At 56.9% G+C, this 12,560-nt stretch overlaps 1 protein-coding gene across 3 annotated transcripts in view; it reads left to right on the top strand.

Annotated features, from left to right (window-relative positions):
• Positions 1 to 502: 502 nt before the first annotated feature.
• The window catches only part of ACTN1 (actinin alpha 1), an 84,699-nt gene continuing 72,641 nt past the window's right edge, over positions 503 to 12,560 (top strand). For 2 of the 3 annotated variants that reach the window (XM_040975399.1, XM_040975400.1), the window contains exon 1: positions 504 to 1,089. In XM_040975399.1, the coding sequence (XP_040831333.1) occupies positions 985 to 1,089 (105 nt within the window). In that variant the 5' untranslated portion in view covers positions 504 to 984. Of the gene's footprint in view, positions 1,090 to 12,560 lie in introns of all 3 variants that reach the window. The other variant, XM_040975398.1, reaches the window with a different exon arrangement.

Raw genomic sequence — 12,560 nt, forward strand, 5'->3', positions numbered from 1 at the left:
CCGAGAGGGAGCGCAGAGGCGAGGCGGGAACGCTGTTTCTGTGTGAGCCGCGGGCGGGCCAGAAACCTGGCCCTGCAGGGCAAAGGATCAGCCGGGCGGGGCTGGGGGGGCGGATCAGGAAATTCCTAGGAAATTCCTTTCCCTAACGGCCCATCCGCGCCCCCCGAACCTGCCGGGGACCTAGGTGCCCCGGCAAAGAGAAAGCGAAATGCTTTGGGGGTTCCCTCGCGCCTCCGGCCCGCCGCCTCGCCAGGGCTGGGGGGTTGCAGCGCGCGTGGGGAACGCACGGACACCGGCTAGCCCCCGTCGGCCGCCTCCCCACGGGCAGGGAACTGGAGCAGCCCTCCTGCGGCTCCAGGGCGGAGGGGAAGGGGGGAACTCCCGAGCGCACGCGGCCGCTCGGTCCCCGAGCTCCGAAGAGGTGTCCCCCGGCTACGGTCGTGTTCAGCTTAAGCCGGTGTCACATGAGCCGCCGGGGAGTGGGAACCGGGGAGTGGGCGGGGGCGTGCACTCCGGGAGGGGGCCGCCCAGGTCCACCTATATGCGCCGCGGCCCGGCTGACGGATGCCAGGAATTCCCAATGAGAGGCGATGGGGGGAAGTTTGGGCAACTCGGCCTGGCCAATGAAGAACCTCGGGAGGGCTCTGCCCCTACCCCCGCCCCCGCCCGCCTCTGCTCCCGCAGCGCGAGTGTGTCGGCCTCGTTGAGCGTGCGTGGGGATTAGGTCGGAGCACCCGCGCCCAGGCAGGCAGGCAGGCAGGCAGCTCCGCGGGCTTCCAGCGCTCCAGCTGCCGCCGTCGCCTCCAGCAGCAGCCTCCGCAAGCAACGCCGCGGCGGATCGGGGCGCAGGGGAGCCAGCCCGGCCCCGTCTGCCCATCCCAGAACCCGGCTCCACTCCCTCTCCACGCCAGGGCAGCCGCCGCCGCCACCACCTGGGGTCTCCCCGGGAAGAACTCCAGCCCCTAGTACGCGTGCACCATCATCATGGACCACTATGATTCTCAGCAAAACAACGACTACATGCAGCCGGAGGAAGACTGGGACCGGGACCTGCTCTTGGACCCGGCTTGGGAGAAGCAGCAGAGAAAGGTTAGCAGCCGCCCCCACCCGCCGCAGCCCCCGGCCTCGCCGCGCTGCGCCCGCCGCTCTCGGCTCCCAGCTCCCGGCTCGGAGCGGGTCCCCGGCGCGCACGGGCGGGGGCGGCGCGGCCGGGTGTTGGGTTACAGGCACCGGGCGGAAGGAGGAGCGCCGCTGCCCTGGACCCCGCGAACGCTGAGCTCCAGCAACGGGGAGGTGGCGTCGCCGGCGGGCAGATCGCCGTGGGGTGGGCGATCCAGGCCACCCCACCGCCGCCGCCACCCCCGCGTGCGCAGGGCGCGGGGGCGCCGCTCCAGAGTCCCCGGGACCGAGACCCCGGCTCGGAGACTGCTTGCTCAGGATCGATTTTCCTTTCTCTTCCCCGCCCCTCTAGCCGCCTCTCCATATGGCGTGCGGTGGCTGCGCGCTTCCTGGGGAGCGGTGGGTTCTGTACCTGACGAGCCTGTGTTTCCTGCCTGCTAGGCCGGAGGGGGCTGGGGGTCTCTGCGGGATCCACCTGGAGGTGGACCGGCTGGAGTGTGGTCGTGGCAGAGAAAACCCCGGGGACGGCCGCGGGCTTGTCTGTGGGTCGTGTGGGGGCGGGGTCGGGACCGCCAACGGTTGGGTTGTTGCTTCGCCCCGGCGACTGGTGGCTGCGAGCCCCACACGGCGTACGTCTGCGTCCTGCTCCCCCGAACCCCTCTCTAATGCCGAGGAGAGCCGAGTGTGGGCAACGGAGGGGCTGCAGGGCTGGGGACTGTCCGCGTGATTATTTGGGGCCCGTCCGTGTGGATCCCCGCTTGGTCGCGTGCGGTCTGCGCTCTCCTCCCTGGTCTTGGGTTCGGGGTTGGCAGTGGGACCCTGGCAGCAGTGGCCAGTAGCAGGAAGAGGTCGGAAGCCACTCTTGTTGCGGGGTGGGGAGGAGGGGAGCGGAGAGGGTACCCCGACCCTGGTGCCACTTCCTGCCTGCTCCGGGATCCCTTGCCTCAGGCGGCCATGTACCCCTCACACCCCCCTACTGCCCGCTGCCCACTCCCATCCGGTCCCTCCCCGTTTTACATCGTCACCCCCCTCCCCGCTGCCTCTGACCCGGGAATTGGGGGTGGGGGGGCAGGATGGCGCGTCCCTCTGGATAGCGCGGTTAGGGCTGGGCTTGTGGGAGAACGCTCATGTCCAAAAATGGTAACATTCATTCCCCTTTTTAAACTTAAAAGGGGGGGGGGAGTTTAGAGAGCCGACTGAAGTTTTTTTTTTCCCTCAGCCGAAGGCATCCTGTATTAGCTCACTCAGGAATCCTAAACCCTGAATCGGCGCCCTTTTACTCAGACGAGCAGAGGTAATTTAAAACACACCCACCATGCGCGTCTCCACACGAGGGGACCTGGGACAGTGCTGGCTTTTGCTGGGCTCAGCCCTCTGCAGTGACACCGGGAGGTCCTCCCTGGTTTTGAACTGACTCCATCCTAACCCGGTGCTGGCTTCAACAAACCCTCCCTCTGTTCCTATGGCCCCTCAGGAAGAATTGGGGTCTGAGGGATGAGTCTAGGTTTACCGCACTGATTTCCTGGGGCATCCCCCCCGCCCCCGCCCCGGTTGGTGGAGTTAAGCTGGGAGTGGTTGGGTGATTTAGAAATTGCTATAGAGGTTTACAAACCAAGACACTAAATAAATGAATAAATAAATAAAACTCAGGGGGAAGCTTTTTGAGGATGATCTAAAATTGTCTAGGAGAAGTGAAGAGTAAGCGTGGTGTAAAACCTGGGATCCTCATCTGAGCTCTGGAGGGGCTTGCCTGTGCCCGCAGGTGCCCCAGGAGAGCGCTGCCTCCTGCCCAGGCCCTGGCCAGCACTGTATACTGCTTTCCTGGGGGCAGTCACTGAGTGTCTTAGATGTGCGCTAGAGTGCAGGACCGTGGAATGAATGAATGATTGTCTCACGTGTGGTGGGGGAGAAAAATTGCAGACTGGCAGAACTTGAACCGAGTGGTGCAGCCCTGTAAGGAGCAGGCCACTCAGGAACTTTTGCCTTTGGAGAGTGAACTCAGCTGGGCCGGCACTGGCTGGTGGGGGATGGTGCCCACAGCTCCTTTGAGCTGGGCACACTGAGGGGAAGTCGCCCGCCTCCACGCTCTGCTGCTGTGCCATGGGACCTGTTCAGGCTGGGCGGCTTGCCCTCCCTGAGCCCTGTTTGGTGAGGGAGGCAGGAAAGTCTGAGCTTGGCATCCCATGTCCAGAGCCAGAGGCTCTGCAGGACAAGCTGAGCTGGCACCTGCTCCACGGGGTTGGTGGAGGCGGGGTCTACAGAAGGAGCTCTGGGTCTTGCTTAGAAAATCCAATCTGCGTGTTGTTCCTTGCCATTGGTTCTCCATGTGGATTGCTCCCTGTCTGTGGCATTTCTGCTTTGCTTGGTTCTCATGGCGGGGGGGGGGGTGGTGATACATAGGGAAGAGGGGCTGAGGGTTATGCTACTTAAAGAAACTTATGGATTTCCACCGCCTCCCCGCTCACTGGGGGAGGATGGGGTTGAGTGGGGACCAGGACTGTCGGGAATGAGGGGGAGGTGGGGGAAGACGCAGAAGAACACTGGGTAAGAAGCCAAGGAGTTTTAAAAAAAATAATTATATAAGAAAATATTATAAAAAGTTTATATAAGAGCAGAGAGAGAGAGGAGAGAGAGATAGGAACGAGAGAGGAGTTACCATCCACTGGTTTGCTTTTTACTTGCCTGCAACACTGGAGCCGGGGACTCAGTTGGGTTGACAATGCCCAATGGCCTGAGCCATCATTATTGCCTCCTAGAGCTCCCGTGAGCAGGATGTGCAATTGGGAGTGGAGCAGCTTCAGCTGAGGCACCCTGGCATGGGATGTAAGCTTCCCAGCCCGAGTTTTAACTCCGCTCCCAGAGCCTGTTTTAACCCTGGCCTATCCCTGGCCATTTGTAGGACTTTGGGCAACTCATCATCCTCCCCTGAGTTTGTATTAGATTGTTCCAAAAACAAAAGGAGTTTCTAAAAATGCTTGGGCCATGTATAGTGAGGAGAAAAAGTATGCATGGGTTTCTTTTGAAAACTCAGCTGTTAAGTTTGATTTTTTTTTTTTTCCCCTCTCCACAAACTCTATGAAGTGCTCTTGTGCTTGGTAAGCTCCTGTGCTGTGCCAGGCCTGGTTCCGGGGGGGTTGAGTTTAGGGCATTGAGCAAGATAAGCCAGGCCTGTGTTCTTGTGGCGCTTCCATGGTGTTTCCTGTCTGTAAAAGGATGCATTCCTGCTTCGCTGGCCCCTGGGGCTCTTACAGGATCTGAAGCAACCACACGGTAGGAAATGCTTCCTTGGTGAAAGCAGGGCCCAGTCAGTACAGATGCAGGCAGATACCTGAGCAGGCAAGAGGCCTGTGTGAGTCGGGAAGTTCAGCAGGTTAGTTGTGGCCTGTCTCCAGAGAGTCTCAGGGCAGAGTTCCTGAGCTGCTCTCAGTGCATCCAAACACGTGAGGTGCAGTTGGACTAGGGGTAGGTAGGGCCTGAGCTGTGGAGGACCTTTCCCTGCTTTTTTTTTTTTTTTTCTTTCTGATCTTCCGGGCTGAGCTCCTGAAGCCACCACTGGCAGAGTCAGTGGCTGTTCTTTGGGGCTGGCTGTGCGGCTTCTGGTGCCACCCCCACCCCTCCGGATCTCTCCCAGGTTCTGACGTGTTTGTGTGTGCAGGTGTCAGGCTGTCTGGAGAGAGCATGGACTGGGCCTAGGAGTTGTGTGGCACTGCATCTTCAGGCTGTGGCCTTGGGCAGTTCCCTCTAAGTCCTGATTCCTTGTTCCTAAGGAGCTGAGGCCCAGCCTGCAGGGAGAGAGGACAGAGGAAGAGGCCTAGATTCTCGCTTGGATGTGTGTACCTACAGCTGCCAGCCCTGGGGCTTTTCGCATGGAGAGACTTCATCCAATATTTGTTGAGTGAATGGATGTTGAAACAGAGAGACGGCTTTGGCAGGTGAATAGGGGTGGCTGTGAAGAAGGCGCAGATCCGGCACTCATGTCACGCCAGGTCACAGGAAGATGGATCGCCATGTGTATTCACACTGGATTCTGGCAGAGAAATGGAAGCCATCTTGGGCCTGGCGTGGTAGCCTAGTGGCTAAAGTCCTCACCTTGCATGCACCGGGATCCCATATGAGTACTGGATGGTATCCTGGCTGCTCCAGTTATCTTTCAGCATCTTGCTTGTGGCCTGGGAAAGCAGTCGAGGACGGCCTAAATCTTTGGGATCTTGCACCTACGTGGGAGACCCGAAAGAGTCTCTGGGTTTCTGGCTTTGGATTGGCTCAGCTCTGGCCGTTGCTGCCATTTGGGGACTGAACCAGTGGATGGAAGATCTTTTTCTGTCCTGCCTTCTCTCTGTAAATCTGATTTTCCAAGAAAACAAAAGGCAAAACCCCAAAAACTGAGGCTGCATGTCAAGCTGGAAGACAGCACTAAAGAGGTGGATATGCAAAGCCTGGGCTATGCCTGGCAGGAATTCAGCCGGAGGAACAGGCTCTTGTCTCCACTCTGACCCCTTGCTGCACTGCTGCCTGCCTCATCCCATGCCGGTGTCCTTGGGGCAGAGGCCCAGCCTGTCCCATTCTCTGCTGAATGCCCGGTGCCAAGCACAGGTACAAGTGTGTTATGGATGGCCTGGTCAAGCAATAGGACTGAAACATCAGCTAAATGGCATCATGCATGGCTCCCAGCCCCAGGGTGAGGGTGGTGCGGGGGTGGGAATGAAATGCTCAACTGTGCTATCCTGCACCTGCACCCCGACTCCCACCAGGACATGCTCTCGGCACACTGGGCTCTGATGCTTAGTCCCTGCCCTGACCAGCTGTGTGACCTTGAACAAATCCCTTACCCTTTCTGACTGGTGATACTGGAGGGAAAGTGGAGGCCACGGTAGTTCTTGCCTGAGGTTTTGATGAAGCAATGTTTGTCGGGCACTGCGAATAGCGCCTCACATGTAGTGAGTGCTCAACACGTGTTCAGGACTTGGAGAAGTTCAGCACACCTGTGACCCCAACTCCAGGCTTGGAGACAAGCTCCAGCGTATGAAACCTCCTTCGGAGGAGCCAGGTTACCTGGGGTGCATGGGAATTGTGTTGCCTTTCTAACTCTGAACTCTAGTTCATTCTGAGCTACTTAGGCTCTGATTTCTAAGTTCTTCCACCTGGGGAATGTCATTGCCTCCCCTGCCTCCCCTTCTTCCCATTTCCCGGGTATCCAGGATGAAGGAGTGTGTGCTAACATGCTTACAGATGATGTCAGTTGGGTATTGTGCCGGGAAAATGACTGCCCAGTATGAATGTGCTCAGAAAGCTATTTAACCCAGCAGTGTCTTCAGACCCCGTCATTAAACAGCTCAGGGCATGTTGGGCCCTGCCCACTCCTCCCAGCAGCTTAGTTAGCCTTGCTGTACCCCACGACACTATACAGCTCCTTCCTCTCCAAAGCCTGCTTGCTCCACATGGGTGAGCTCAGAATAGTCGCCTCACCGGCTAGTGAAGTGATTAATACACCCCGTGGGGGAGAGAGCTGGAGCAGGGCTGGACTGCGGGGTACCAGAGGCAGGTGGGCGACTGTCACCTGGACTGCCTTTGGAGGCTGGGAGTGCAGTGAGTCCCAGTGATGTCAGTTCTGAGGCATGCTGGGAGCTTGGCCTAGGCTGCCAATGGGTTTGTAGCAGCAGGAGACTGGCAGGTTCCTGCAGGATACATGGCTGGGGTTTTCCAAGAGGAATAGGGAGACCCTGTTTGTGCATGGATGCCTTGGTGGAAGGATACTGCCAGCTGTGTGGCCCCCTTGCCCATCTTCTCAAGGCAGGCTTGGGGGGCTGGGTTCTCAGCCAGTAGCTGCAAGCCATGACTCTGGTTTGAGGACTTGTCATACAGAAGGTAGTTGTGCGTGCCTGTTGTGGATTTGGAGCCAGGACAGGCAGCTCGAGTCACAGAGGAGAGCCAGTCATGGAAGTGCCACTGAACATCTCTGGAAAAGAGCCCAGCTCCTTCATTGGGTAAGATTTTCCTTGGTGGAGCCAGTGGGTGTTGCTTGCGGCTCAGGCGTAGGGGCTCTGTGTGTGGTCACGGACAACAATGCAGGTAGAAAGGGGAGACACAGGGTCACACCAGGCTGTGCCAGGGCTGGCCAGGGGATGTGGCCACGACAGGGCTGCTGGAAGGCAGGAGCGAAGTCCTATGATAGAGAAGGTGGAGAGCTGTGTGTCAGAGGATATGCAGGACTTGAAGCCGCTTCTGCTGGGATACTCACTTGTCCCTGCCGAAGGCGTGTGCATGTCAAAGACAGTGGGACAGGGAAGGGGCTGGGGAGGTGCCCGAGAGGCCAGAGCAAAGCAGAGACCAGCCGAGATGCAGTGAGGCCTAGCCTCCAGTTCGCTTGGCCTCCCTCTCCTTTCTGAGAGTATGGCGTGGCCTGGCTGGGCTGGCTGTGTAGCTTGCAGGTTGAGAGATGATCTTGGGGTCATTCCTGCAAGTTAGCTCCACCTGAGATGTCCCCAGCATGTAGCCCATGACCTGGTAAAGCTGAGGGATGCTTTTTTAACAGTAGCCCAGCTTGAAACACTCCCTTGAGACTGGTGGGCAGGCTGTATCTTGGCAGGAGTGGCCACTGAGCTGGGCTGGGCTGGTTGCCCGCCCAGGATGCAGAAACTGGGAGCTCAGCAGTGGGTGGTGGTTTGGACAGTGCCAGTCCAAAGCTATGGCCTGGCATAGCCTTGGAGGTTCTGAGGGCAGGAGACCAAGCCTGCCAGGGGCACAGCCGCCCTAGAAGCTGCCTTCTCATGATGCATAGCGTGACTTCCCACCTGTTCCAAGACTGGTGTCCCAGCAGGTCAGGGAGCTGGGTACTGCTTGGATTTGGATCGGCAGAGTATACTGTGTGTCCTGTTTTTGGATGCTCCAGGGCCATATGTGACAATATTGCTACCCTTCTGTCTTCAAGCACCCCAAAGTGGTGCCATTGGTTGTAGCGGTATGAGCTGATTCAGCTCCCTTGCAGACACTGTGGCTGTCCCAGTGGCATGGGGCAGGGTCATCAGCACAGACCGGAGCTGGGAATGGGGCAGAGTTTTTACAAAAGTTAAGAAAGATTGCTCAGAATGCTTAGAATGGCTCCCCCTTTCTGACTGTGTACCACCTGCCAGCAGCTGTCCTAAAGACTTCCTGGGCACCAGTACAGCTAACCCCATGAGGTGGATACCACCGCTGGCCCATTTTACAGATGAGAAAATAGGTTCAGAGTGGCTGTAGAGGACTTCCGGGGACATGTGGCCAGCACGCCGGAATCCAAAGCTGAGCTGCCTGGCTCTGGCACTTGTGCTGCTCACCACTTTGCTGCTTATGAAAGCAGTGCTGGGTTGGATAGGAACGTTTAACCCAAGACAAACGTCTGCAAACAAAACCTTGGTGATGGAAGGCTTCTGGAATTAGGTAGTGGTGATGGTTGCACAACTCTGTGAGTGTATTCCAAACCACTGGCTTGTATGCTTTGTAACTGTGGCATTTATAAGTATTACTGTGCAATCTTAAGAAAAAATACTAGGTAAGATGAAGAAGGAGATGGCGGTTGCCTGTCGCCCCATCTCCCAGAGTGGTTGTCAACCACTGGCTCCTGATGGTGTCTTGTTGTGTGTGTGTGTGTGTGTGTGTGTGCTCATGCACACGCATGTCTGGCTCATCTCTCCCGCTCATGCACAAGGTTGCTGGGGAATGACAGAGTCTAGAAGAAAGGTGGCTTTTTTGAAAGGGATGATGCCTGATGTAGCCCTTGGCCTGGATTGCTAGATGTTGGAGCAACCTAGGGTTCGGGTGGAGAGCAAAGTGGGGAGGTGGGGGTGGCCTTTCTCATTTTTCCAACCCTAATCTACGGGGAGCATCTCAACTGCCTCTGCAAATGCTGGTGGCCTGCACTGCTTCTCCCCTTCCATCAGCGCCAGGGCTCAGGGAAGAGGGTGACTGAGCGAGCCAGCAAGAGGAGCAAGGCGGTTTCCTCAGGGCCCCAGGCGTGGGCAGGGTCCCCCGCCCCACGAGGAAGCTGCACCACCCTCACGGGTTGCCTAGCAATCGTGGAACGGTGGGGAAAGGTGACTGAACCCACCCCCGAGGCAGCCGAGATGGAGATGCAGAGGATGCTGTTCCCCTGGAAACTGCCTTGCTGGGTCCTTGGCTACAGCCGGCTACTTCTGGGAATGGCACCCGTTCTTTGTGGAGAGGGAGTGGGCTCTTTTCTAGGCCTGTCCCCTGCAGGATCACGGGGGTGGTGGGAGGGGAGAAGTGGAGAAAGCCTTGCACGTGGGCTGCGCGTTAGGTGTGTTTTGCCCGTGACCTCACTTGACATTCATGGCAGCCTGGTAAGGCTGTGGGATGCTCACACTGCAGGTGAAACTCTGGCCTGGGAGCCTGAGCTGCTCCTGGCTGCGCACAAGGAAGGGCTGACGCCTTTGACCCCTGAAGGGGGCTGTTCCACTTGGTTCAAGGCACTCTCAGGTGCAGGACCCGGGGATATGACTGTAAGCACTGGCTGCTGCCTGGGAAGGGAGAATTGATGTCAGAGAGAAGGAGATTGGGCAGGAGGGTTATCTGCTTTATATCCACCCAGGGGCCAGCCAGGATTTATCCACAATGTCCTGATTCTCCAAACAAACATAAAGACTCAACCTTCATTCTGATCAAAGGTCAAAGAGCTTGGTTTAACTCAATCTATCACACAGTCCGTTGGGGAAGGTACTGTTAAATGCCTTTCTTCCAGATGGGATCTGAAGCTCAGAGCAGCTAAGTAACTTCCCCAGGACTGACTGGTTGATAAGCAAGGTTATACATGAACCCAGGCAGTTTGACTTCAGAACCCTGCTCTGCGTGTGTGTGTGTGTGTGTGTGTGTGTGTGTGTATAAGATCTATTTATTTGCTTGACATTTGTTTGAAAGGGAGAGTTACAGGGAGAAGGGGGGAAAAAACAGAGAGGTCTTTATCTACTGATTTCACTTCCCAAATGGCTGCAACAGCCAGTACTGTGGCAGGTCATCGCCAGGAGCCAGGAACTCCATCCGGGTCTCCCATGTGCATGCAAGGGCCCAAGTACCTCAGTCATCTTCTGCTGCATTCCCAGGCACCCTAGCAGGGAGCTGGATGGGAAGTGGAGCAGCTGGGACTGGAAATAGCACTGGTGGCTTAACTCATTGTGCCACAGCACTGGCTCCAGAACCCTGCTGTTAGCTGGAAGAACCATGGACCTCCCAAAAGCTCATAGAGAATATAATATGAAAAAATTAAACATAGATTTCAAAGGTTTTTTGGGGGGGAGTTGGTGTCCCCTAGGGTAGTTATTTGGTATAGGTGATAAGGAGCTGCTTAGGACATGTGCATGCTCTCCAGGGAGTGCATGGGTTTGAATCCTGGCTCTGTTTGATTACAAATTCCTGTTAATGGGAGCCCTAGGAGCAGCTGTAAAAGTTTAAGTGCCTGGGTCCCTGGGAGATCTCAACTGAATTCCTGGATGTCGCGGGCCTTTGGATAGTGGGCCAACGATAGAAAGCTTGTGTGTTTTTTATGTTTCTCTGCCTTTGACATAAGTAACTTAAAAAAAATTGCCCTCAAGTCAAGTGATCGGTGAGCTTTTTGAAGTACCTGCGTCCATACACACCCTGGCTGTGCAGGAGTTGATGTTTAATTTGGGAGGCAAGACTTATAAATAGACAAATTAAGAACAACCCAAGATGGTGTGTAATCAAGTGCTCGTGACGTGATTCATGATTTTTAACCTTTGTACGGGCACACGCTGTCTTCCGCCCGTGCGTCGTGATGCATGAGCCTGTGGGGCCGAAGCCCCGTTTTCTAGAGGGGGAAAGTCAGACTCAGGAACGCTCTTTTTAACTGGGTCTCTGTGGTGCGCGGGATCGGAGGGTCCTGGGTTTGGGTCTGGCGCTGTGCAGGGCTTGGAGGCTGAGCTGACAGGCCTTGGTCTTCCTGAGGGGATAAGGTGGCTGTGCTGGAGGGAGATCCTAGTTGGTTTCTCCCTGCTGTTCAGCACAGGGGGTTACTGTCAGGAGCGCACTAAGGGTCTCAACCTGGAGGACCCCCCGCATCCCTGCTGGCATCTCTGGGTGCTGACCTCAGCTTTTGGGAGCTGGCTGGCCCTGCTGCAAATTTTTACCCTCTGTTCTCACCCCTCTCTACTGTGTGGGATCCTTTAGCTCCCCCCCCCCCCTCTTCCCCCTAGGAGTCTTCCTTTGCAGTCAAGCTGATTTTGAACCCCGGTCTATTTGGGTTTTTAACAGCCTGTGCAGGTGAAACACACAGAGTTCTTTAAGCTCTTAGGAGAGTTGCCGAGGGTCTGTCTGGATGCACGGCTGCGAGTTTTTGAGCCAGGCCCAAGAACTGCACCTGGCAGTGCTGTTTTCTCACCCGACTCCCAAATTTGACCCTTGCTGGTTGGGGATCTAAACGGTTTCAGCTCAGGACGAAAAGCAGAGGGGGGAAGAGGGGGCGGGGCCAGGGTCTGGGGGACTCCTCTGTCCCCTCGTTTTTTCTGTTCCTTGGTGGTTGGAGCTGTGGGGTTGCCTGGAGGATGGTCACAGGTCTGTGATTTGTGGCCAGGCTGGGGCTTGCAGCAAAGCATTTTTATGGGCCTGGAGATTTATTTTTCAAACACCCTCGGCAAAGCTGATTATAACTGATGGGAGCGAGACGCAGGGCTGCCCAGCTCTATTTTCAAATCGTCTGTAGGTGCAGTGACATAAGCGGGGGATGGGGAGCCCCAAGGTGGGTGGTCTTCACATGGCAGAGAGAGGCACCAAGACGCATGATGGGTGGGGATGGGGCTGTTGGAACCGAGCTCCTTCTTTCTTCCTCACGGCCCCTTACAGGCTGGCCACGTGATTTGGGGGAAGGACCTGGCAGGGGGCGGGAAGGGGGGAAGGGGGAGTGGCGGCATTTTCTCTTTTTAGTCAAGTGCAAAACACCAGGGGTAGGATTCCTGCCACCCCTGGGGTGAGGCTTGGTCCCTGCCAAGGTCCTACCTGCCTGTGCTGTCTTGGTCAGAGCCCACGTGGGTGTGGCTGGTGGGATCTGTGCGTGGGTGTTTGTACACGTGTAGGCATGCACGCGCTCGTGTCTGTGTGTGTGTTGAGCTCCGGGAAGCCCCTCTGTTGTTGCTGGCCTCCGCCTTGACCTTGGCAGAGGAGTAGCTGCCATTCAAGCGCCTCAGACATCCTCCAGATAACACACACGCACTGGCCCTTGCCAGCACAGTTCCCGATATTTCGGAAGGGCCTTTCTTTCCAGGAACCCAAAATGCTTTTCCAGACTCGGCCCTGGGAGTTGAGCCCTGGAGGCGGCGGGCGGCTTGAGAAGTGTGTTTTTCTGCAGGCTGGGAGGCACGCAGCCAGACACCACGTTTCCTGCCCCTTCCTCCAGGAAGCCCGTGGCTGGGAAGGTTCGGAGGTGTTGTTGCCCACAC

Source organism: Ochotona curzoniae, unplaced genomic scaffold, assembly GCF_017591425.1.
Source record: "Ochotona curzoniae isolate NIBS_2020 unplaced genomic scaffold, NIBS_Ocur_1.0 contig_2688, whole genome shotgun sequence".
Taxonomy (NCBI): domain Eukaryota; kingdom Metazoa; phylum Chordata; class Mammalia; order Lagomorpha; family Ochotonidae; genus Ochotona; species Ochotona curzoniae.